Source organism: Bombina bombina, chromosome 5 (assembly GCF_027579735.1).
Source record: "Bombina bombina isolate aBomBom1 chromosome 5, aBomBom1.pri, whole genome shotgun sequence".
Taxonomy (NCBI): Eukaryota; Metazoa; Chordata; class Amphibia; order Anura; family Bombinatoridae; genus Bombina; species Bombina bombina.
In genome coordinates, this window is record NC_069503.1 from 678,091,764 (window position 1) to 678,117,764 (window position 26,001).

Sequence of the window (26,001 nt, forward strand, 5' to 3'; positions counted from 1 at the left end):
CTCTAATGATATCAAAGATGGCATCACAAATAAAATTATTAGCATGTTGTAGAAGAATAATAATGCTATGAGAATTATGATCTGTTACTTGTTGCGCTAAAGCTTCTAACCAAAAGGTTGAAGCTGCAGCAACATCCGCTAAAGATATAGCAGGTCTAAGAAGATTACCTGAACACAAGTAAGCTTTTCTTAGAAAGGATTCAATTTTCCTATCTAAAGGATCCTTAAAGGAAGTACCATCTGCCGTAGGAATAGTGGTACGCTTAGCAAGAGTAGAGACAGCCCCATCAACCTTAGGGATTTTGTCCCAAAATTCTAATCTGTCAGATGGCACAGGATATAATTGCTTAAAACGTTTAGAAGGAGTAAAAGAATTACCCAAATTATTCCATTCCCTGGAAATTACTTCAGAAATAGCACCAGGGACAGGAAAAACTTCTGGAATAACTACAGGAGATTTAAAAACCTTATCTAAACGTTTAGATTTAGTATCAAGAGGACTAGAATCCTCAATTTCTAATGCAATTAGGACTTCTTTAAGTAAAGAACGAATAAATTCCATTTTAAATAAATATGAAGATTTATCAGCATCAACCTCTGAGACAGAATCCTCTGAATCAGAAGAAACAATATCAGTATCAGAATGATGATGTTCATTTAAAAATTCATCTGAAAAATGAGAAGTTTTAAAAGACTTTTTACGTTTACTAGAAGGAGCAATAATAGACATAGCCTTCTTAATGGATTTAGAAACAAAATCTCTTATGTTAACAGGAACACTCTGAGTATTAGATGTTGACGGAACAGCAACAGGTAATGTAACAGTACTAAAGGAAATATTATCTGCATTAGCAAGTTTGTCATGACAAACAGTACAAACAGCTGGAGGAACAGATACCAAAAGTTTACAGCAGATACACTTAGCTTTGGTAGCTCCAGCACCAGGCAGGGATATTCCAGAAGTATCTTCTGACTCAGCTTCAACGTGAGACATCTTGCAATATGTAATAGAAAAAACAACATATAAAGCAAAATTGATCAAATTCCTTAAATGACAGTTTCAGGAATGGGAAAAAAATGCCATAGAACAAGCTTCTAGCAACCAGAAGCACAATATAATGAGACTTAAATAATGTGGAGACAATAGTGACGCCCATATTTTTTAAGCGCCAAAAGAGACGCCCACATTATTTGGCGCCTAAATGCTTTTGGCGCCAAAATGACGCCACATCCAGAACGCCGACACCTTTGGCGCAAAAAAACTTCAAAAATGACGCAACTTCCGGCGACACGTATGACGCCGGAAATAGAAAAAAAAAATTGCGCCAAAAAAGTCCGCGCCAAGAATGACGCAATAAAATGAAGCATTTTCAGCCCCCGCGAGCCTAACAGCCCACAGGGAAAAGTCAAATTTTTAAGGTAAGAAAAAATGATTTATTCATATGCATTATCCCAAATATGAAACTGACTGTCTGAAATAAGGAATGTTGAACATCCTGAGTCAAGGCAAATAAATGTTTGAATACATATATTTAGAACTTTATATAAAAGTGCCCAACCATAGCTTAGAGTGTCACAGAAAATAAGACTTACTTACCCCAGGACACTCATCTACATGTAGTAGAAAGCCAAACCAGTACTGAAACGAGAATCAGTAGAGGAAATGGTATATATATATATATATATATATATATATATATATATATAAGAGTATATCGTCGATCTGAAAAGGGAGGTAAGAGATGAATCTCTACGACCGATAACAGAGAACCTATGAAATAGACCCCGTAGAAGGAGATCACTGCATTCAAATAGGCAATACTCTCCTCACATCCCTCTGACATTCACTGCACGCTGAGAGGAAAACCGGGCTCCAACCTGCTGCGGAGCGCATATCAACGTAGAATCTAGCACAAACTTACTTCACCACCTCCATAGGAGGCAAAGTTTGTAAAACCGATTTGTGGGTGTGGTGAGGGGTGTATTTATAGGCATTTTGAGGTTTGGGAAACTTTGCCCCTCCTGGTAGGAATGTATATCCCATACGTCACTAGCTCATGGACTCTTGCTAATTACATGAAAGAAAAGAGAACCTTACAAGATAATTTAATGTCAACCGAATGCAGAGGCTCAGACAGAACCTGTTGCAAAAGCCGAAGAACAAGATTTAGGCTCCAAGGAGGAGCCCCAGATCTAAACACAGGTCTGATCCTAATCAGAGCCTTAAAGGACTGCACATCTGGAAGCTCAACCAGTCTCTTGTGCAATAAAACCAACAGGGCCAAAATGTGTCCCCTCAAGGAACTAGCAGAAAGGCCCTTCTCCAGCCTATCCTGGAGAAAAAATAAGATCCTGGCAACCTTAACTCTGTGCCAGGAAAAAACATGCTCTTCACACCAGAATAAGTAGGTCCTCCACACCTTGTGGTAGATACGCAGAGTAACTGGTTTACAAGCTTGAATAAAAGTATCAATGACACTCTCAGAGAAACCTCTCTTGGCTAAGACTAAGCGTTCAATCTCAACACAGTCAGCCTCAGAGAATCTAGATTTTGATGAACAAATGGACCTTGTTTTAGCAGGTCTCTGCAACAAGGTAACTTCCACTAGATCCGCGAACCACATCCTTTACGGCCACAAAGGAGCAATCAGGATTACTGATACCCGCTCCTGTTTGATGTGGGCCACCACTCTAGGAAGAAGCGGTAATGGAGGAAAAAGATGAGTTTGAACCTCCAGGGCACTGCAAGTGCATCTATTACATCCATTTAGGGATCCCTCAACCCGTACCTGCGTAGCTTGGTTTAGAAATGGAGCCCCACAAATCCAGTCGAGAGTCCGGGACCGAGAACAACTTTTTAAAAGTAGACAAGGGGGGAAAGGAAGAACCAATTCTATTCCATTCATTCTTAATAATGTTCGCCATCTTAACCGGCCCAGTTTGTTAGAGCGAGGTAATGCACTGAGGGACGCAGACACCGCCGTAAAGTCTGCAGGAAGAAGGCCCCCTCCGGATGGAGGATTAGATGGGCTACGGACAACTGCAGCAAGGGTAGTAATCTCACAGGACGCAGAGTCCTGAGAGGTAGACGGCTGAGAGGGTGTAAGAGCCTTAGCAGGCTTGTCTCCCTTCTTAGACTTTATAACGGTGTTAAGGCATGTGGAACATAATTGAGTGGGCGGGAAAACCATGGCCTCCTCACAATATAAATAAGTATGATTTAGTACAGAAGGAGTACCTTCTAATATGTCAGGGTCCTCCATAGCTCAGGATATACCCACAGGAGGACACAAATATATTATATATATTATAGAAAACTGCACCTTTATACTCCCAATGGCTGGGGCACTCACCACCTCCTAGACCCATACATTTAACAGAGGAAACGCTCTCCTCAGGTTCAAGTCTCAGCCGGAATGGAGAAAATGAACATAGACCACACCCGGTCACATGCAGTGCAAGACAGTACTTCCCCTGTTATTACAAGCACAGCAAGTAATAGGAGCTGTGCAACACTTTCAAAAACGAAAGTGAAACTTAAAAGTGAAACCTGTTTGTTCCAGCCAAAAACACACAGTCTATCAGACCAGAAAAAAAATTGCAAAAAGCAGCATGTAAATAATACACTGATTAATTAACCCGAACTGTTAAATAAACCCACTTCAGAGGATATTAACCCTGGATCCTATCAAGGTATAAAGGAGCCACACTGTGACCCTGTTATAGCGTTTTATGTGTAAAAATTTAAACAATCTTACCTCCAGGATCCATTCTGTAGAACAGAACACAGCCTCTCAAGTGTGACAGTCTTATAACAGCGCTCCTGACATGGACTTGATTGAGAGAAAGCAGGCAGTGAAACTCGTCAACACTGATTGCTTAGGAGCTGTTAGCAGTAGTCTGGATGGTTTCGCAGAAAAAAATTCCCTGCATCTCTAGACTCCAACATTCATCAATACTCTCACTGAGAGGTTGACATGACTACTTAAAGGGACACTGTAGCCAAAAATTTTCTTTCATGATTCAGATTGAGCATGAAAATTTAAGCAACTTTCTAATTTACTCCTATTATCAAATTTTCTTCATTCTCTTGGTATCTTTATTTAAAATGCAAGAATGTAAGTTTAGATGTCGGCCCATTTTTGCTGAACAACCTGGGTTGTCCTTGCTGATTGGTGGATAAATTCATCCACCAATAAAAAATTGCTGTCCAAAGTACTGAACCCAAAAAAAAGCATAGATGCCTTCTTTTTCAAATAAATATAGCAAGAGAACAAAGAAAAATTGATAATAGGAGTAAATTAGAAAGTTGCTTAAAATTGCATGCTTTTTCTGAATTACAAAACAATTTTTTGGGGTTCAGTGTCCCTTTAAAACTCCAGTCCTATCTCGAAAGGGCAGATACCCTTTTTCAGGACTCTCCAAATCTTCTGACACATCTCTACCACCTCCTAACATGATGAAAGGCAAAGAATGATGAAGTGGGAGGGATATTTAAGCCTTTGGCTGGGGTGTCTTTGCTTCCTCCTGGTGGCCAGGTGTTGTATTTCCCAACAGTAAGGAGTGAAGCCGTGGACTCTCCCCATCATAGGAAGGAAAATAGTATATTTAAAGAGACATTAAACTCCCTTTAAATCTACCTTTAAATCTACCTATTTATAGTATTAGTGTAAATGATAAGAATAGCCAAAAGGTGATTTTTTTTTAAATAAATATCTAAATAGAAAATATCTAAAAGAAAAAAAGAAAAGTAGGTCCTAAGTTTTGAGATTCCAGCTTATTCACACATATATATTTAACCAAACAAGTACACAAAATTGACTAGTAAATTTGCACTGGCAGACTCTGCCCCGACCCTAAGTAACCTCACGTGTAGTAAAGCACAGCAATGAAATGGGTGATTTGCAGAAGTTTAAAGGAACAAGTAAATATATACATTGACATGTTGCCAATCTGAAAAAGCTTTGTTCATGAACAGTCCTTTTAATTATTTCACAATCTTAGCTCTGTGCCTGAGGAAATGCCACAAGCCCTGGGTCCAACTTCCAACGCCACTTTACAGAAAGACGCGATGGGGATGCCTTTAAGGACACCCGTTCACATAGATGATACAGGCTCTAAAACAGAAGTAAGAATCGCCCTGAAAGTGCTTCTAGCCAAGAACCTGATGACCAATGCTTAAGAAGAAGACTTCTATTGTACTGCACTTTGGGAAGCTTTCTATGAAGCTTTATTGTAAGTGTTCTCTTTGGTTTTATTGCCAAAAAAAATGTTCCGGTAGTTTTAACACTATGTTTGCCTCAGGGGTGGCTGGGTTTGTTTACTCACTCGGTCATAAATAAAATGTTCTATTAAAAGGAAAACTACAGACATCATTCTTCGGTTAAACGCAGAGATCTTATGTGCAACTAAACAAATTCTGGGAAAGAAATACAGAATGTAGACTGTACAATCTTTTCCTAATATTACAAAAGATTCAATAAATAAATACTTCTGTAACTGAGCTACAAGTATGTATGGGAGACCCAGAGGCAGAACTTTACTTCACTTTCTGCAATGAGATTTTTTTAGTGAAAAAATTTCTGCAGGTCATTTTGAAATAAAATAAAATTTTAAATTAGGCAGTTACACTAAAGCACCAGTTCAATTGCATTGTTTTGATTAAAACAATGCAATAAACTAATAATTTTGTTAAGTTTTTAAAATGTCTAGTAAAAAAATCCCTGTGAACCAATCAACAATAAATGCATTGCTGCTTTGCAGCGCTGCTCCATATTTGACTGTTCAAACTCTTCAAACATTGTTGAGGAAAACTTACAAAGTGCAGCCAGAGCACAGTGCTGTTTGAAGAGAACAGCCTGCTGCAGCGCTGCAAAGCGAAAGAGCTAATAGTTCCTGCTTGTGTCCAATTCTTTCTGAAGACATGCTGCATTTTCTGCTACGACATCTCAGATCACAGCATGGTCTGCCTTGGGGATGGGAAATATTTCATTGTGCCTAGTATACATGCTTGCAAATAGTATGTGCATTACTGTGTGTATGTCTGAAAAAAATATTTAACAAGCTAAAATAGGCAGGAGACTATTAAAAATAATTTTGGTGTTTGTTAAAGGATTCCAAAACTTTTTGTTTTTTAGTATAACCGGACTACACATTTCACATAACAATCAATATTATATCATATTATATACTTTTACACTCAAACGAAACGGCTCTATATTTTAAAAAAAATTTTTATTTTCGCCGATTACCTCAGTCCAACCCTCAAATAGGGGCTGTACAAGAGGTGGGTTTGGAAATCGGATAATTTTAAGAAGATGATTACTACTAAATGATACAAATTTGAAACAGGATGCAAATTACAAACTGCTATAAAATGTACTCATTTTGCGATTACTAATAACTTTTTTCGGGGGTTTAGTGTCCTTTTAATTACATTTGCTATATCTTTACAACACTTTTTAGATATGAAACATAAGACAACACATTACAGCACTGCAAACCTAAAGCAAATCAATTTGACAATAAAAGGACAGTCAAAATGTTAAAAGGGACACTAAACCCAAATTTGTTCTTTCATGATTCAGATAGAGCATACAATTTTTAGCAACTTTCTAATTTACTCCCAACATCAATTTGCTATCTTTATTTGAAAAAGAAGGCATCTAAGCTAAGGAGCCAGCCAATTTTTGGTTCAGACCCTGGACAGTACTTGTTTATTGGTGTTGTCCAATCAGCAAGGACAACTCAGGTTCACCAAAAATAGGCAGATATCTAAACTTACATCCTTGCTTTTCAAATAAAGATACCAAGAGAATGAAGAACATTTGATAATAGGAGTAAATTAGAAAGTTGCTTAAAATTGCATGCTCTATCTGAATCACTAAAGAAAAAAAATGGGTTCAGTGTCCCTTTAAGCAGGAAGCATTAACAAACTCAAACTACTTGGAAAAAGTATGGAAAGCATAACAGACCAATGGAGTCTTTAAAATTGTATTTATTATAAACAAATAAAAAGACCATTAAATACAGTAGAATTGCATAATCAATAAATACATAATAAAAAGACAATGCAATAGCACTTATTCTGAATTTCAAATGAGCAGTATTTTATAACAAAATTTCAAAATCTCATTCCTTTTCTCCACCCCCTGTATTATGCGACAGCCATCAGCAAATCACATACTCATTTAGGTATATACAGTATTGTGAGCTCTTGCACATGCTCAGTAGAGGTCTGCACCTCAGAAAGTGTGCATATAAAAAGAAAGTGCGCTTCCATGTTAATGGAAGTAAATTGGAAACAAATAATTTAATATTGCATTCTCTATTTGAATTGTGAAAGTTTACTTTTGACGTTAGTGTTCCTTTAAGATTACTGTGGTTATGGAAGTCACTATAGAGAAAAAAAATGCAGAGAATTCCTGGAGCGCCCAGTCATTTGCAGAAAGCATGTCCCTCAGGGAAACCTTTAAAGTGTCTGGGGCCTAAATGTAGGGGCCCTGAACAAGGTTGCATTAAACAGCAGGATTTCTCGACTCCCGTATATCCAAGTGTGATGCACAGAAAGTGGTCACAATTGTCAGACTGGGGCACAACTACAGCTTACACCTCTTTATTACAAACAAGTAGAAACAGAATTGTTGTAAGGTGCTTTTGAGGTTTCTACCTTCTCCAAGAAGGCACAAGCATACACTTGCCCAGTAACTTCCCTATTCATATTCTCAAGCGTTTATAGCTACTTCACATCATTTAACTCATGCAACTGTTCCCCAAAAAAGAAAGGTAAGGAAGTAACATGAACACGTGAATGGCGTTTCTTTTCATAATTTTATGTTCTAAAACCATGGCCATTGTACCCAGTGCTCAGGATATTAGTGTAACATTAAAACAGGACAGATGTAAGAATGTTATTATTATTCAACACAATGCAGAAACACCCATACCTTCGAAGCCTGTCGAAGCCACCGCAAGTAGTCTGTAAATGTATCAAAACAAATATAGTAGGTTTGGCTCTGAGGGCCCGAAGAGCTAAATCCCAAGCAATGCTGGTGCTTTTTCACTTCTTCCACCTACAAAATGGAGTAAAAGATACAAGTATTTAAAAAAACAAAAAAATCACCTATAATATAAAATACTCAACCTAAATGGATGACACTTCATCTACATGACAAATGGACAATTTGACATCAAATACAGAACCGTATACAAACAAAATAGGATATGTCTGGACAATTCCTCAGGGTTTTTCAGCAGAGCTAATTCTTTAAAAAACAGACTCATAGGTACGTTTATAAGCCAGTGATTCCCAAGGCTGGGATACATGGTTGTCAGTTGAAGGAGTGGAGGTTAAAAGGGACACTGAAGCCACATTTTTTTTTTTCGCAATTCAGATAGAGCATGCAATTTTAAGCAACTTTCTAATTTACTCGTATTATCATTTTTTCATTGTTCTCTTGCTATCTTTATTTGAAAAAGAAAGCATCTAGACTTTTTTGGTTCAGACTCTGGACAGCACTTTTTGATTGGTGGATTAATTTATCCACCAATCAGCAAGAACAACCCAGGTTGTTCACCAAAAATGGGCCGGCGTCTAAACTTACATCCTTGCATTTCAAATAAAGATACAAAGAAAATTTGATAATAGGAGTAAATTAGAACGTTTCCTAAAATTCCATGCTCTATCTGAATCACAAAAGAAAAAATTTGGGTTCAGTGTCCCTTTAAAGAAAGTGTGAAATTGAACAGGGTATCTTTAAACCATCTTGATATACATTTAGATAAATACAGTACAGTATTGCACAGGAAAACTTTACACTATTATAATTTTATAATATCCACATTACACAGATCAAGGCCTTGAAGGTATCACATGTAGATAAAAACCATGGCGTTGCATGAAACAATTACTCCAATAAAATGTATTTCATTGTAAACTGACAATATAAAGATCAAGATTTTTGGCATACTTAAAGTGATAAAGGAATGGTTATACATAAACTGGTAACTACTGAATATTATAAAATAATGAAGAAATGTATCTTGCACAAGTTCAATGCAAATCTTGTAGAATGATCAGAAACCTGACTTCTGTAGACAGCACTGTAATATGCAGAAGGAAATATTGGATCTATGTATGAAAACACTAACTCCCTTAGCTACAGTAGCATATAGTGGAACATTGTAAAACTTCATCTCTTACCAACAGAACAGGACATAAATGTCCAAAATAAATAATGTGTTATTGTACTATTGCTTCCATATAAACACACTGTTAAAGTCATCTCCAGTGCAGCAATGCATTACAAGGAGATAGCTGAATACATTTGGTGAGCCAACAAGAGACATATGAGTGTAACCACCAATCAGTAACTAATTCCCAGTAGTGCTTCACTACATAAGGCATGCCTTCCATTCAACAAAGGATACCAAGAGAACAAAGTAAATTTGATAACATAAGTGAATTAAAAAGTCTCTCTTATAATTGCATGCTCCATCTGAATCAAGAAAGTTTAATTCTGTAGTTGCGTTTCTCTTATTTTAACCCTTTACAAGTGCTAGTTAGTGAGGTTCTGCATTTTCACACTGGACGCAACATCTTGGTGTTTAAGTTATGTCACACCCTGTGAGAGAAGCAGTATGCACTTAAAGGGATAGTAAACCCAAAAATGTATTTAATGATTCAAATAGACCATGCAATTTTAAGCAACTTCCTCATTTACTTCTATTATCAATTTTTCTTCATTCTCTTGCTATCTTTATTTAAAAAGCAGGAATATAAAGCTTAGCAGCCGGACCATTTTAGGTTCAGCACCCTGGATAGCACTTGCTTATTGGTGGCTACATTTAGTCACCAATCAGCAAGCATAACCTAGCTGTGGGCCGGCTTCAAAGCTTTATATTCCTACTTTTTAAATAAAGATAGCAAGAGAATGAAGACAAATTGATAATAGTAGTAAATTAGAAAGTTGCTTAAAATTGCATGCTATGTCTGAATCATTAAAGAAAAAAATTGAGTTTACTATCCCTTTAAAGATCAGTGATATTGTTGTCTTCTTGACAAACTTTACTGTACACTTCAGTTTAAAGGGTAGATTACAGAGCATAAGCTGTATATTTTGCAGTGGCTGCATTGCTCTATATTACTCATGAGGGCATAATAATCATTATCAGATTTGAACCTGTGACCTTGGATCTTTTAAAACAGGCTTTTTTCATGTCGGGGCACTTACCATCTGAGCTACCTCATCAGCTTCATATTTGTTAGGCAACTTTTAAACTGTGTACAAAAAATTGCAAATTTCTTTCTATTGTACGAGCAAAGTGCAAAGTACAGCTGTCAAAAAGTCAGTAACATCACTGATTCTATCAGAGGATGCAGCAACGCACAAGCTACAAGATGGTGGCGCATGGTATAAAGATACAGAGCTTTACCACATGGTTTCTTCAATTGGTTAATAAGAGAACAGCGTTAAAGAGAGCTACAGGCACAGGTGGAAAACCAATATCATGGTGAGTAGTAACCGTGCTACTGTGGTTGTACCCAGCAGTTTAATGTCCCTTTAAAATCCATACTTACCTTGCAATGTTCCATTTCAAAGTGCACTTTGGAGAGTAGTTGAAAGACATTAGGTAGTGTTTTCTAATAAGCACAAAAATGCTGGCATAGTTTTAACTCCTTCAATACCGGGAATATCAGAGAAAAACTTGCTCAAAGTAATGAAGAATTTTTTTGCATTTTTAAGGTCACTCCATTTAAATAAAGTCTGTATTTTTTTATTTCCCTATAAAACATATATACTGTATATATATATATATATATATATATATATATATATATATATATATATATATATATATATATATATATATATATATATATAACATAATTTATGTAAGAACTTACCTGATAAATTCCTTTCTTTCATATTAGCAAGAGTCCATGAGCTAGTGACGTATGGGATATACATTCCCACCAGGAGGGGCAAAGCCTCCCAAACCTCAAAATGCCCATAAATACACCCCTCACCACACCCACAAATCAGTTTAACGAATAGCCAAGAAGTGGGGTGATAAGAAAAAAGTGCAAAGCATAAATATAAGGAATTGGAATAATTGTGCTTTATACAAAAAAATCATAACCACCACAAAAAAGGGTGGGCCTCATGGACTCTTGCTAATATGAAAGAAATGAATTTATCAGGTAAGTTCTTACATAAATTATGTTTTCTTTCATGTAATTAACAAGAGTCCATGAGCTAGTGACGTATGGGATAATGACTACCCAAGATGTGGATCTTCCACGCAAGAGTCACTAGAGAGGGAGGGATAAAATAAAGACAGAAGGGCACCGAGAACCTTCGTAAAAATTCTTGGAGCTGTAGCTAGGCCAAACGGCAGAGCCACAAACTGGTAATGCTTGTCTAGGAAAGAGAATCTCAGAAACTGATAGTGATCTGGATGAATCGGAATATGCAGATATGCATCCTGTAAATCTATTGTAGACATATAATGCCCTTGCTGAACAAAAGGCAGGATAGTCCTTACAGTTACCATTTAGAATGTTGGTATCATAACGATTACATAACGATTCAATATTTTTAGATCCAGAACTGGTCTGAAGGAATTTTCCTTCTTTGGTACAATGAAGAGATTTGAATAAAACCCCAGTCCCTGTTCTAGAACTGGAACTGGCAAAATTACTCCAGTCAACTCTAGATCTGAAACACATTTCAGAAATGCTTGAGCCTTCGCTGGGTTTACTGGGACACGGGAAAGAAAAAATCTCTTTGCAGGAGGCCTTATCTTGAAGCCAATTATGTACCCTTCTGAAACAATGTTCTGAATCCAAAGATTGTGAACGTAATTGATCCAAATTTCTTTGAAAAAACGTAATCTGCCCCCTACCAGCTGAGCTGGAATGAGGGCCGCACCTTCATGTGGACTTAGGAGCTGGCTTTGATTTTCTAAAAGGCTTGGATTTATACCAGACTGGAGATGGTTTCCAAACTGATACCGCTCCTGAGGATGAAGGATCAGGTTTTTGTTCCTTGTTGTGACGAAAGGAATGAAAACGATTATTACCCTGGAAAGAAAGGGAAAGCAGAGTAGACTTAGAAGACATATCAGCATTCCAAGTTTTAAGCCATAAAGCTCTTCTAGCTAAAATAGCTACAGACATATACCTAACCTCAACTCTAATGATATCAAAGATGGCATCACAAATAAAATTATTAGCATGTTGAAGAAGAATAAAAATGCTATGAGAATTATGATCTGTTACTTGTTGCGCTAAAGCTTCTAACCAAAAGATGAAGCTGCAGCAACATCCGCTAAAGATATAGCAGGTCTAAGAAGATTACCTGAACACAAGTAATCTTTTCTTAGAAAGGATTCAATTTTCCTATCTAAAGGATCCTTAAAGGAAGTACCATCTGCCGTAGGAATAGTAGTACGCTTAACACGAGTAGAGACAGCCCCATCAACTTTAGGGATTTTGTCCCAAAACTCTAATCCGACAGATGGCACAGGATATAATTGCTTAAAACGTTTAGAAGGAGTAAATGAATTACCCAAATTATTCCATTCCCTGGAAATTACTTCAGAAATAGCACTAGGGACAGGAAAAACTTCTGGAATAACTACAGGAGATTTAAAAACCTTATCTAAACGTTTAGATTTAGTATCAAGAGGACCAGAATCCTCAATTTCTAATGCAATTAGGACTTCTTTAAGTAAAGAACGAATAAATTCCATTTTAAATAAATATGAAGATTTATCAGCATCAACCTCTGAGACAGAATCCTCTGAACCAGAAGAACCATTATCAGAATCAGAATGATGATGTTCATTTAAAAATTCATCTGAAAAATGAGAAGTTTTAAAAGACTTTTTACGTTTACTAGAAGGAGGAATAACAGACATAGCCTTCTTAATGGATTTAGAAACAAAATCTCTTATGTTATCAGGAACACTCTGAGTATTAGATGTTGACAGAACAGCAACAGGTAATGTAACAGTACTAAAGGAAATATTATCTGCATTAACAAGTTTGTCATGACAAAACAGTACAAACAACAGCTGGAGGAACAGATACCATACGTTTACAGCAGATACACTTAGCTTTGGTAGCTCCAGCCCCAGGCAGCGATTTTCCAGAAGTATTCAACGTGGGACATTTTGCAATATGTAATAGAAAAAACAACATATAAAGCAAAATTGATCAAATTCCTTAAATGACAGTTTCAGGAATGGGAAAAAAAATGCCAGTGAACAAGCTTCTAGCAACCAGAAGCAATAAAAAATGAGACTTAAATAATGTGGAGACAATAGTGACGCCCATATTTTTTTAGCGCCAAAAATGACGCCCACATTATTTGGCCCCTAAATGCTTTTGGCGCCAAAAATGACGCCACATCCGGAACGCCGACACTTTTGGCGCAAAAGAACGTCAAAAATGACGCAACTTCCGGCGACACGTATGACGCCGGAAACAGAAAAAAAAAATTTGCGCCAAAAAAGTCCGCGCCAAGAATGACGCAATTAAAATGAAGCATTTTCAGCCCCCGCGAGCCTAACAGCCCACAGGGAAAAAGTCAAATTTTTAAGGTAAGAAAAAAATTGATTGATTCATATGCATTATCCCAAATATGAAACTGACTGTCTGAAATAAGGAATGTTGAACATCCTGAGTCAAGGCAAATAAATGTTTGAATACATATATTTAGAACTTTATAAAAAAAGTGCCCAACCATAGCTTAGAGTGTCACAGAAAATAAGATTTACTTACCCCAGGACACTCATCTACATGTTGTAGAAAGCCAAACCAGTACTGAAACGAAAATCAGCAGAGGTAATGGTATATAAATAAGAGTATATCGTCGATCTGAAAAGGGAGGTAAGAGATGAATCTCTACGAACGATAACAGAGAACCTATGAAATAGACCCCGTAGAAGGAGATCATTGCATTCAAATAGGCAATACTCTCCTCACATCCCTCTGACATTCACTGCACGCTGAGAGGAAAACCGGGCTCCAACCTGCTGCGGAGCGCATATCAACGTAGAATCTAGCACAAACTTACTTCACCACCTCCATAGGAGGCAAAGTTTGTAAAACTGATTTGTGGGTGTGGTGAGGGGTGTATTTATGGGCATTTTGAGGTTTGGGAGGCTTTGCCCCTCCTGGAAGGGAATGTGTATCCCATACGTCACTAGCTCATGGACCATACATGAAAGAAATATATATTTATTTATTTATTTTTTTTGGGGGGACGGGACATAAAAAGAGCTTTCAATGGATAACAATTTTTATTAGTTAAATTATAAAAACTCATTGTAAATTTATCCGAAAAAGTATATAAAATATTAATTACCACAGGGCCCAAAAAAACCTTTAGCTTTCTAACTGTAGAAAAAAAAACTCTAAAAATGTGTTCATTGGCATCCTCTGATTCAGATGAGATCACACATGTATATATTTTGCATTACTTTTTGATAATTTTAAGGTTTTTATCTGCAGCTATGTGTACCACATAAAATAAAGCAATGGGGTAACTTTCATTTAGTATAGCAGAACTGACCAAATTCTCAAAAAACATAATTTATGCTTACCTGATAAATTCCTTTCTCCTGTAGTGTAGTCAGTCAACAGGTCATCATTACTTATGGGATATTAACTCCTCCCCAACAGGAAGTGCAAGAGGATCACCCAAGCAGAGCTGCTATATAGCTCCTCCCCTATACGTCACACCCAGTCATTCGACCGAGAACCAAACGAGAAAGGAGAAACTATAGGGTGCAGTGGTGACTGGAGTATAATTAAAAAAAATTAGACCTGCCTTAAAAAACAGGGCGGGCCGTGGACTGACTACACTACAGGAGAAAGGAATTTATCAGGTAAGCATAAATTATGTTTTCTCCTGTTAAGTGTAGTCAGTCCACGGGTCATCATTACTTATGGGATACCAATACCAAAGCTAAGTACACGGATGACGGGAGGGACAGGCAGGATCTCTATACGGAAGGAACCACTGCCTGAAGAACCTTTCTCCCAAAAACAGCCTCCGAAGAAGCAAAAGTGTCAAATTTGTAAAATTTGGAAAAAGTATGAAGAGAAGACCAAGTTGCAGCCTTGCAAATCTGTTCAACAGAGGCCTCGTTCTTAAAGGCCCAAGTGGAAGCCACAGCTCTAGTAGAATGAGCTGTGATCCTTTCAGGAGGTTGATGTCCAGCAGTCTCATAGGCTAAGCGTATTATGCTACGAAGCCAAAAGGATAGAGAGGTAGCAGATGCTTTTTGACCTCTCCTCTGTCCAGAATAAACGACAAACAGGGAAGAAGTTTGTCGAAAATCTTTAGTTGCCTGTAAATAAAATTTCAGGGCACGGACTACATCTAGATTGTGCAGAAGTCGTTCCTTCTTTGAAGAAGGATTAGGACACAATGATGGAACAACAATCTCTTGATTGATATTCTTGTTAGTGACTACCTTAGGTAAGAACCCAGGTTTAGTACGCAGAACTACCTTATCTGAATGAAATATCAGATATGGAGAATCACAATGTAAGGCTGATAATTCAGAGACTCTACGAGCCGAGGAAATAGCCATTAAAAACAGAACTTTCTAAGATAACAGCTTGATATCAATGGAGTGAAGGGGTTCAAACGGAACACCCTGTAAAACGTTAAGAACTAAGTTTAAGCTCCACGGCGGAGCAACAGATTTAAACACAGGCTTAATCCTGGCCAAAGCCTGACAAAAAGCCTGAACGTCTGGAACTTCTGACAGACGCTTGTGTAAAAGGATGGACAGAGCTGAGATCTGTCCCTTTAACGAACTAGCAGATAAACCCTTTTCTAAACCTTCTTGTAGAAAAGACAATATCCTAGGAATCCTAACCTTACTCCATGAGTAACCCTTGGATTCGCACCAGTGTAAGTATTTACGCCATATCTTATGGTAAATTTTCCTGGTAACAGGTTTCCTAGCCTGTATTAAGGTATCAATTACTGGCTCCGAAAATCCACGCTTTGATAAAATTAAGCGTTCAATCTCCATGCAGTCAGCTTCAGAGAAATTAGATTTTGATGTATGAAAGGACCCTGAATTAGAAGGTCCTGTCTCAGAGGCAGAGACCAAGGTGGACAGGATGACATGTCCACTAGATCTGCATACCAGGTCCTGCGTGGCCACGCAGGCGCTATTAGAACCACTGATGCTTTTTCCTGTTTGATCCTGGCAATCAAACGAGGAAGCATCGGGAAGGGTGGAAACACATAAGCCATGTTGAAGACCCAAGGTGCTGTCAAGGCATCTATCAGGACCGCTCCCGGGTCCCTGGACCCGTAACGAGGAAGCTTGGCGTTCCGGCGAGACGCCATGAGATCCATATCTGGTTTGCCCCAACGTCGAAGTATTTGGGCAAAGACCTCCGGATGAAGTTCCCACTCCCCCGGATGAAAAGTCTGGCGACTTAGGAAATCCGCCTCCCAGTTGTCCACTCCTGGGATGTGGATCGCTGACAGGTGGCAAGAGTGAGACTCTGCCCAGCGAATTATCTTTGATACTTCCATCATCGCTAAGGAACTTCTTGTCCCTCCCTGATGGTTGATGTAAGCCACAGTCGTGATGTTGTCCGACTGAAACCTGATAAACCTCAGAGTTGCTAACTGAGGCCAAGCCAGAAGGGCATTGAGAACTGCTCTCAATTCCAGAATGTTTATTGGAAGGAGACTCTCCTCTTGAGTCCATGATCCCTGAGCCTTCAGGGAATTCCAGACAGTGCCCCAACCTAGAAGGCTGGCGTCTGTAGTTACAATTGTCCAGTCTGGCCTGCTGAAGGGCATCCCCCTGGACAGATGTGGCCGAGAAAGCCACCATAGAAGAGAATCTCTGGTCTCCTGATCCAGATTCAGCGTAGGGGACAAATCTGAGTAATCCCCATTCCACTGACTTAGCATGCACAATTGCAGCGGTCTGAGGTGCAGGCGTGCAAAAGGTACTATGTCCATTGCCGCTACCATTAAGCCGATTACCTCCATGCATTGAGCCACTGACGGGTGTTGAATGGAATGAAGGGCACGGCAAGCATTTAGAAGCTTTGTTAACCTGTCCTCTGTCAGGTAAATTTTCATTTCTACAGAATCTATAAGAGTCCCCAAGAAGGGAACTCTTGTGAGTGGTAAGAGAGAACTCTTCTCCTCGTTTACTTTCCACCCATGTGATCTTAGAAATGCCAGTACTAACTCTGTATGAGACTTGGCAGTTTGAAAGCTTGACGCTTGTATCAGAATGTCGTCTAGGTACGGAGCTACCGAAATTCCTCGCGGTCTTAGTACCGCCAGAAGAGAGCCAAGAACCTTTGTAAAGATTCTTGGAGCCGTAGCCAACCCGAAGGGAAGAGCTACAAACTGGTAATGCTTGTCTAGGAAGGCAAACCTTAGATACCGGTAATGTTCTCTGTGAATCGGTATGTGAAGGTAAGCATCCTTTAAATCCACTGTGGTCATGTACTGACCTCTTTGGATCATGGGTAAGATTGTCCGAATAGTTTCCATCTTGAATGATGGAACTCTTAGGAATTTGTTTAGGATCTTTAAATCCAATATTGGTCTGAAGGTTCCCTCTTTTTTGGGAACCACAAACAGATTTGAGTAAAACCCTTGTCCGTGTTCCGACCGCGGAACTGGATGGATCACTCCCATTAGTAAAAGGTCTTGTACACAGCGTAGAAACGCCTCTTTCTTTATCTGGTTTGTTGACAACCTTGAAAGGTGAAATCTCCCTTGTGGAGGAGAAGCTTTGAAGTCCAGAAGATATCCCTGAGATATGATCTCCAACGCCCAGGGATCCTGGACATCTCTTGCCCAAGCCTGGGCATAGAGAGAGAGTCTGCCCCCAACTAGATCCGTTACCGGATCGGGGGCCCTCACTTCATGCTGTCTTAGGGGCAGCAGCAGGCTTTCTGGCCTGCTTGCCCTTGTTCCAGGCCTGGTTAGGTTTCCAACCTTGTCTGTAGCGAGCAACAGCTCCTTCCTGTTTTGGAGCAGAGGAAGTTGAAGCTGCTCCTGCCTTGAAATTACGAAAGGCACGAAATTAGACTGTCTAGCCCTGGGTTTGGCTCTGTCTTGAGGCAGGGCATGGTCTTTACCTCCCGTAATATCAGCGATAATTTCTTTCAAACCGGGCCCGAATAAAGTCTGCCCCTTGAAAGGTATGTTAAGTAGTTTCGATTTAGAAGTTACATCAGCTGACCAGGATTTTAGCCACAGCGCTCTGCGTGCCTGAATGGCGAATCCGGAATTCTTAGCCGTAAGTTTAGTTAAATGTACTACGGCATCAGAAATAAATGAATTAGCTAGCTTAAGGGTTTTAAGCTTAAGTGAAATCTCATCTAATGTCGCTGAGTCAAGGGTCTCTTCCAGAGACTCAAACCAAAATGCTGCCGCAGCCATGACAGGCGCAATGCATGCAAGGGGTTGTAATATAAAACCTTGTTGAACAAACATTTTCTTAAGGTAACCCTCTAACTTTTTATCCATTGGATCTGAAAAGGCACAGCTATCCTCCACCGGGATAGTGGTACGCTTAGCTAAAGTAGAAACTGCTCCCTCCACCTTAGGGACCGTTTGCCATAAGTCCCGTGTGGTGGCGTCTATTGGAAACATTTTTCTAAATATAGGAGGGGGTGAGAAAGGCACACCGGGTCTGTCCCACTCCTTAGTAATAATTTCAGTAAGTCTCTTAGGTATAGGAAAAACGTCAGTACTCGTCGGTACCGCAAAATATTTATCCAACCTAAACATTTTCTCTGGGATTGCAACTGTGTTACAATCATTCAGAGCCGCTAACACCTCCCCTAGCAATACACGGAGGTTTTCCAGCTTAAACTTAAAATTTGAAATGTCTGAATCCAATTTATTTGGATCAGATCCGTCACCCGCAGAATGAAGCTCTCCGTCCTCATGCTCTGCATATTGTGACGCAGTATCAGACATAGCCCTAGCATTATCAGTATACTCTGTTCTCATCCCAGAGTGATCTCGTTTACCTTTAGGTTCTGGCAATTTAGACAAAACTTCAGTCATAACATTAGCCATGTCTTGTAAAGTGATTTGTAATGGCCGCCCTGATGTACTTGGCGTTACAATATCACGCACCTCCTGAGCGGGAGATGCAGGTACTGACACGTGAGGCAAGTTAGTCGGCATAACTTCCCCCTCGTTGTCTGGTGAATGTTGCTTAACATGTACAGATTGACTTTTATTTAAAGTAGCATCAATGCAATTAGTACATAAATTTCTATTGGGCTCCACCTTGGCTTTTGAACATATTGCACAAAGAGTTTCCTCTGTGTCAGACATGTTTAAACAAACTAGCAATTAGACTAGCAAGCTTGGAAATACTTTTCAACTAAATTTACAAGCAATATGTAAAAACGTTACTGTGCCTTTAAGAAGCACACAAAAAACTGACACAGTTGAATAAAAATGAACCGGATTAGTTATATAAACCAAATTTAGCAAAGGATTGCACACATTAGCAATGGATGATTAACCCTTAATATCAGAAAAAAACATATAACAATTGACAATATAAGCGTTTTTATCACAGTCAAGCACAGTCTCACAGGTCTGCTGTGAGTGATTACCTCCCTCAAAACTAGTTTTGAAGACCCCTGAGCTCTGTGGAGACGTCCTGGATCATGCAGGGAAAAAAAGACAGACTGTGACTGAATTTCTGATGCGTAGTAAAAGCGCCAAAATAGGCCCCTCCCACTCACACTACAACAGTGAGGGAAGCTCAGTAAACTGTTTTAATTTAAAACAACGACAGCCATGTGGAAAATAAAGCCCAAAACAATTTTCACCAAGTACCTCAGATAATTAAACGATTTAACATGCCAGTAAACGTTTAAAATCTAATATATGAAATGTCATTAAAAAGCCTGCTGCTAGTCGCTCACACTGCAAGTTAGGCTAAAAGTTATATGCATACAGTATTTTCCCAGTGAAGTGCCATTCCCCAGAAATACTTAAGTGTAAACATATATACATGTCAGCCTGATACCAGTTGCTACTACTGCATTTAAGGCTGTACTTACATTATATCGGTATTAGCAGTATTTTCAAAGTCAATTCCATTCCTTAGAAAATAATATACTGCAACATACCTCTTTGCAGGTGAACCTGCCCGCTGTCCCCTGATCTGAAGTTACCTTACTCCTCAGAATGGCCGAGAACAGCAAACGGATCTTAGTTACGTCCGCTAAGATCATATACAAAAACTCAGGTAGATTCTTCTTCAAATTCTGCCTGAGAAGGAAACAACACACTCCGGTGTCGTTTAAAATAACAAACTTTTGATTGAAGATATAAAAAACTAAGTTTAATCACCACAGTCCTCTCACACATCCTATCTATTAGTTGGGTGCAAGAGAATGACTGGGTGTGACGTAGAGGGGAGGAGCTATATAGCAGCTCTGCTTGGGTGATCCTCTTGCACTTCCTGTTGGGGAGGAGTTAATATCCCATAAGTAATGATGACCCGTGGACTGACTACACTTAACAGGAGAAATGACTACTAAAATTAAATTTTTAAAGTATTGATCTAGGCCGTTTTGGTATAATTTATGAAACTATTTGGCAGTCAGATGTATGCAAAATATGATCATATTAAAAAAAAAAAAAATCATGAACTTTTTCACAAACTTTGCGTTTCTCACACAAATTATTTACATCTAACTTGTGCAGTCAAGACAAATGCTTGCAAAAGCTTCTCTAGGATCCTGTGTTCAGAATTAGCAGACATGTATGGGTTTACCATTCCTTTTGATGATCAGAAGGCCGCTAATTGCACCTGCGCACCGCACTTCTGTAAGAGGATATTTAGACATGTTATGGCAAAGTGTGCGGGGCCAATTTGGAATGGCATAACTCAAATTCTCAAAATTGACCCCCAAAACTATATATATCTATAAAAGTAGACATCTCAAGCTACTGACCTAGGCCTATTATGGCATATCTCGCGACCAGTTGGCAAACAGATAATTAGAAAATGCGATCATATATAAAATTATTATTAACTTTTCACAAACTTTGTGTTTCTCACAGAAACTATTTTCACATAACTTGCACAGTCATAAGACAGATTCTTGGAAAAGCTTCTCTAGGATCCCCTGCATTCAGAATTAGCAGACATTTGTGGGTTTACCATTAATTCTGGTGATCAGAAAGTTGCACCTGTACATCCCACTTCTGACACAGAATTTTTAGGCATGTTAGGACAAAGGGGACAGGGCCTATTTGAAATGACATGTTGGCTGGAATTCTCAAAATTGACTACCCAAAATAGGAGGTAGGGCCTCCACCCAAACATTTTTTCTGAAGCAACCCTCCCCCTCCCACCTAAACATCTTTCCTGTATTGAGGGTCCCTCACTCCCTTCCAAACATCAGTATAAGGGGCAATCCCTCCACCTCAAGCATCACTGTGAGGGCATAGTTCCTCCCTCCCAAGCATCACTGTGAGGGCATAGTTCCTCCCTCCCAAGCATCCCATGAGGGCATAGTTCCTCCCTCCCAAGCATCCCATGAGGGCATAGTTCCTCCCTCCCAAGCATCCCATGAGGGCATAGTTCCTCCCTCCCAAGCATCCCATGAGGGCATAGTTCCTCCCTCCCAAGCATCCCATGAGGGCATAGTTCCTCCCTCCCAAGCATCCCATGAGGGCATAGTTCCTCCCTCCCAAGCATCCCATGAGGGCATAGTTCCTCCCTCCCAAGCATCCCATGAGGGCATAGTTCCTCCCTCCCAAGCATCCCATGAGGGCATAGTTCCTCCCTCCCAAGCATCCCATGAGGGCATAGTTCCTCCCTCCCAAGCATCCCATGAGGGCATAGTTCCTCCCTCCCAAGCATCCCATGAGGGCATAGTTCCTCCCTCCCAAGCATCCCATGAGGGCATAGTTCCTCCCTCCCAAGCATCCCATGAGGGCATAGTTCCTCCCTCCCAAGCATCCCATGAGGGCATAGTTCCTCCCTCCCAAGCATCCCATGAGGGCATAGTTCCTCCCTCCCAAGCATCCCATGAGGGCATAGTTCCTCCCTCCCAAGCATCCCATGAGGGCATAGTTCCTCCCTCCCAAGCATCCCATGAGGGCATAGTTCCTCCCTCCCAAGCATCCCATGAGGGCATAGTTCCTCCCTCCCAAGCATCCCATGAGGGCATAGTTCCTCCCTCCCAAGCATCCCATGAGGGCATAGTTCCTCCCTCCCAAGCATCCCATGAGGGCATAGTTCCTCCCTCCCAAGCATCCCATGAGGGCATAGTTCCTCCCTCCCAAGCATCCCATGAGGGCATAGTCCCTCCCCTCTCCCAAGCATCATACCAAAGCATAGTTCCTCCCTACCAAGCATCATATGAGTGAATGGTCCCTCACTCCCCCATGCCAAGCATCCTATGAGATCTTGGTACCCTCCACCCTCCCATGAATCCTATGAGATATTGGTACCCTCGCCCTCCCATGCAGCATCCTATGAGGGCATGGTCCCTGCCTCCCATGAATCCTATGAGATATTGGTACCCTCGCCCTCCCATGCATCCTATGAGGGCATGGTCCCTGCCTCCCATGCATCCTATGAGGGCATGGTCCCTGCCTCCCATGCATCCTATGAGGGCATGGTCCCTGCCTCCCATGCATCCTATGAGGGCATGGTCCCTGCCTCCCATGCATCCTATGAGGGCATGGTCCCTGCCTCCCATGCATCCTATGAGGGCATGGTCCCTGCCTCCCATGCATCCTATGAGGGCATGGTCCCTCCCTCCCATGCATCCTATGAGGGCATGGTCCCTCCCTCAAAAGTATCCTATGAGGGCATGGTCCCTCCCTCAAAAGCATCCTCTGAGGGCATGGTCACTCCCTCAAAAGCATCCTATGAGGGCATGGTCCCTCCCTCAAAAGTATCCTATGAGGGCATGTTCCCTCCCTCAAAAGCATCCTATGAGGGCATGGTCCCTCCCTCAAAAGCATCCTATGAGGGCATGGTCCCTCCCTTAAACGCATCCTATGAGGGCATGGTCCCTCCCTCAAAAGCATCCTATGAGGGCATGGTCCCTCCCTCAAAAGAAACCTATGAGGGCATGGTCCCTCCCTCAAAAGCATCCTATGAGGGCATGGTCCCTCCCTCAAAAGCATCCTATGAGGGCATGGTCCCTCCCTCAAAAGCATCCTATGAGGGCATGGTCCCTCCCTCAAAAGCATCCTATGAGGGCATTGTCTCTCCCTCCCATGCATCATATGAGAGCATTGCCTCTCAATCCCCCCTACCAAGGATCATATGAGGGCATGGTCCCTCCCAACCACCGCATCAGATCAGAGGGCGGATCCCTCCTCCCACCGTATCAGATCAGAGGGCTTGTTCCTTCCTGCCACTCCCCACCACATCAGATCAGAGAGCTGGTCTCTCCTTGACACCCCCCACCGCATCAGATTAGAGGGCTGGTCCCTCCTCCCAACCGTATCAGATTAGAGGGATGGAAACTTCCTACCACTGCAACAGATCCGAGGGCTGGTGCCTCCTACCACCTTCCCATCCTATCAAATGGCAACTGCCTCCACATGCAAACAGATGCCTGCAGCTTCAGGAATATCAGTCTCAGCTGTCAGTTTACAGCCGATGCTGCTGTAGGCTTCTGAAGCAGATATAGAGTGGCACTCACTGGAAGCTTCCATTTTGGCTTTTAATCTTAGCTGAGAGCTTGTAAGTGTATTAAATTTACTTTGTAATTTTCCCTATGGACCTTGCACCCAGGCCTGTCTGGGGTTAACTGCCTGTGACTCTGAAGCTGGACAGATAGTTCAGCATGCTATGGCACTGTGGCTGAGCTCTGTAGCATCCCAAGTGTTGCAGGTTCGATCCCCGGTAAGGTCCACTCAGCCTTTCATCCTTCCGAGGTCGATAAAATGAGAAGTGCCTTGAGACCCTTACGGGTGATTAACTGCGCTTTACAAGTACCCAAAACATACATACAATACGTTCTGGGGACAGCACAGCTTCCTGTGAGCACCCAGGGCTGAGGATGTTGCAGGGTAATTGGATGAGTACCCAGTCCAGTCTGAGAGTGCAATCCCCTTCGGTGTTTTGTATATGTCCAGGCTGATTACATAAGCCTGTGCACCCTTCACTTGTTCCCAGTTTGTTGGATTGAGAGCTTGCATGGTGTGGCTGGTTTAGGGACCCAGGTTTTGGAAGGGACCTTGACGAGGTGCCTGGGCTTGTCCCATTTGGCCAGATGCGGTAACTAACTCTTCCAGTTTTGCTTTTAATCTTAGTTGTGAGCTTGTAAGCGAGTGCTGGACTTTCGCTGTGTGTTGTATGAATTTATTTTGTAATTTTCCTTATTGGCCTTGCACCCAGACTTGTCTGGGGTTAACTGCCCGTCAGGGGCGGAACTACTTCAGCACAATTTTTGTGTGTGTGTGTGTGTGTGTGTGTGTGTGTGTGTGTGTGTGTATATAAGGAAATTTATGCTTACCTGATAAATTGATTTCTTCTAAGATACGACGAGTCCACGGATTCATCCTTTACTTGTGGGATATTATCCTCCTGCTAACAGGAAGTGGCAAAGAGCACCACAGCAGAGCTGTCTATATAGCTCCTCCCTTGACTCCACCCCCAGTTATTCGACAGAAGGTATAGGAAGAGAAAAAGGAGAAACTAAAAGGTGCAGAGGTGACTGAAGTTTTAAACAAAAAAATATAATCTGTCTAAAAATGACAGGGAGGGCCCTGGACTTGTCGTATCTTAGAAGAAATCAATCAGGTAAGCATAAATTTCCTTTTCTTCTACAAGATACGACGAGTCCACGGATTCATCCTTTACTTGTGGGATACAATACCAAAGCTACAGGACACGGATGAACGGGAGGGACAAGACAGATACCTAAACAGAAGGCACCACTGCTTGAAGAACCTTTCTCCCAAAAAAAGCCTCAGAAGAAGCAAAAGTATCAAATTTGTAAAATTTGGAAAAGGTATGAAGGGAAGACCAAGTCGCAGCCTTACAAATCTGTTCAACAGAAGCATCGTTTTAAAAGCCCAAGTGGAAGCCACCGCTCTAGTAGAATGAGCTGTAATTTTTTCAGGAGGCTGTTGTCCAGCAGTCTCGTATGCCAAACGGATGATACTTTTCAGCCAAAAAGAAAGAGGTAGCCGTAGCTTTTTCACCTCTACGCTTTCCAGAATAGACAACAAATAGAGAAGATGTTTGACGGAAATCCTTGGTCGCTTGCAAGTAAAACTTCAAGGCACGAACCACGTCCAAGTTATGTAACAGACGCTCCTTCTTAGAAGGAGGATTAGGACACAGAGAAGGAACAACAACTTCCTGATTAATATTCTTATTTGAAACAACCTTAGGAAGGAATCCAGGTTTAGTGCGCAAAACCACCTTATCAGAATGGAATATAAGATAAGGCGAGTCACATTGCAACGCAGATAGCTCAGAAACTCATCGAGCAGAAGAGATAGCAACTAAAAACAGAACTTTCCAAGATAGAAGTTTAATATCTATGGAATGCATGGGTTCAAACGGAACCCCTTGAAGAACTTTAAGAACTAAATTCAAACTCCATGACGGAGCAACAGGTTTAAACACAGGCTTAATGCTAACCAAAGCCTGACAAAACGACTGAACGTCTGGGACATCTGCCAGACGCTTGTGTAGTAAGATTGACAACGCAGAAATCTGTCCCTTTAAGGAACTAGCCGATAACCCCTTTTCCAATCCTTCTTGGAGAAAGGACAAAATCCTAGGAATCCTGATCTTACTCCATGAGTAGCCTTTGGATTCGCACCTATAAAGATATTTACGCCATATCTTATGGTAAATTTTCCTAGTGACAGGCTTTCGAGCCTGAATCAAGGTGTCAATGACCGACTCAGAGAATCCCCCTTAGATAAAATCAAGCGTTCAATCTCCAGGCAGTCAGTTGCAGAGAAA

The 26,001-nt window shown here is 40.7% G+C and overlaps 1 protein-coding gene across 1 annotated transcript in view; it reads right to left on the reverse strand.

The window, feature by feature from the left end:
• Nucleotides 1-26,001, reverse strand: part of PHLPP1 (PH domain and leucine rich repeat protein phosphatase 1) — a 533,157-nt gene that overhangs the window by 286,505 nt on the left and 220,651 nt on the right. The window contains exons 3-4 of the mRNA XM_053714638.1: nucleotides 7,947-8,072; nucleotides 2,094-2,141 (exon numbers count right to left, since the gene is read on the reverse strand). Coding sequence (XP_053570613.1) covers nucleotides 2,094-2,141; nucleotides 7,947-8,072 — 174 coding nt within the window. The remainder of the gene's footprint in view (nucleotides 1-2,093; nucleotides 2,142-7,946; nucleotides 8,073-26,001) is intronic.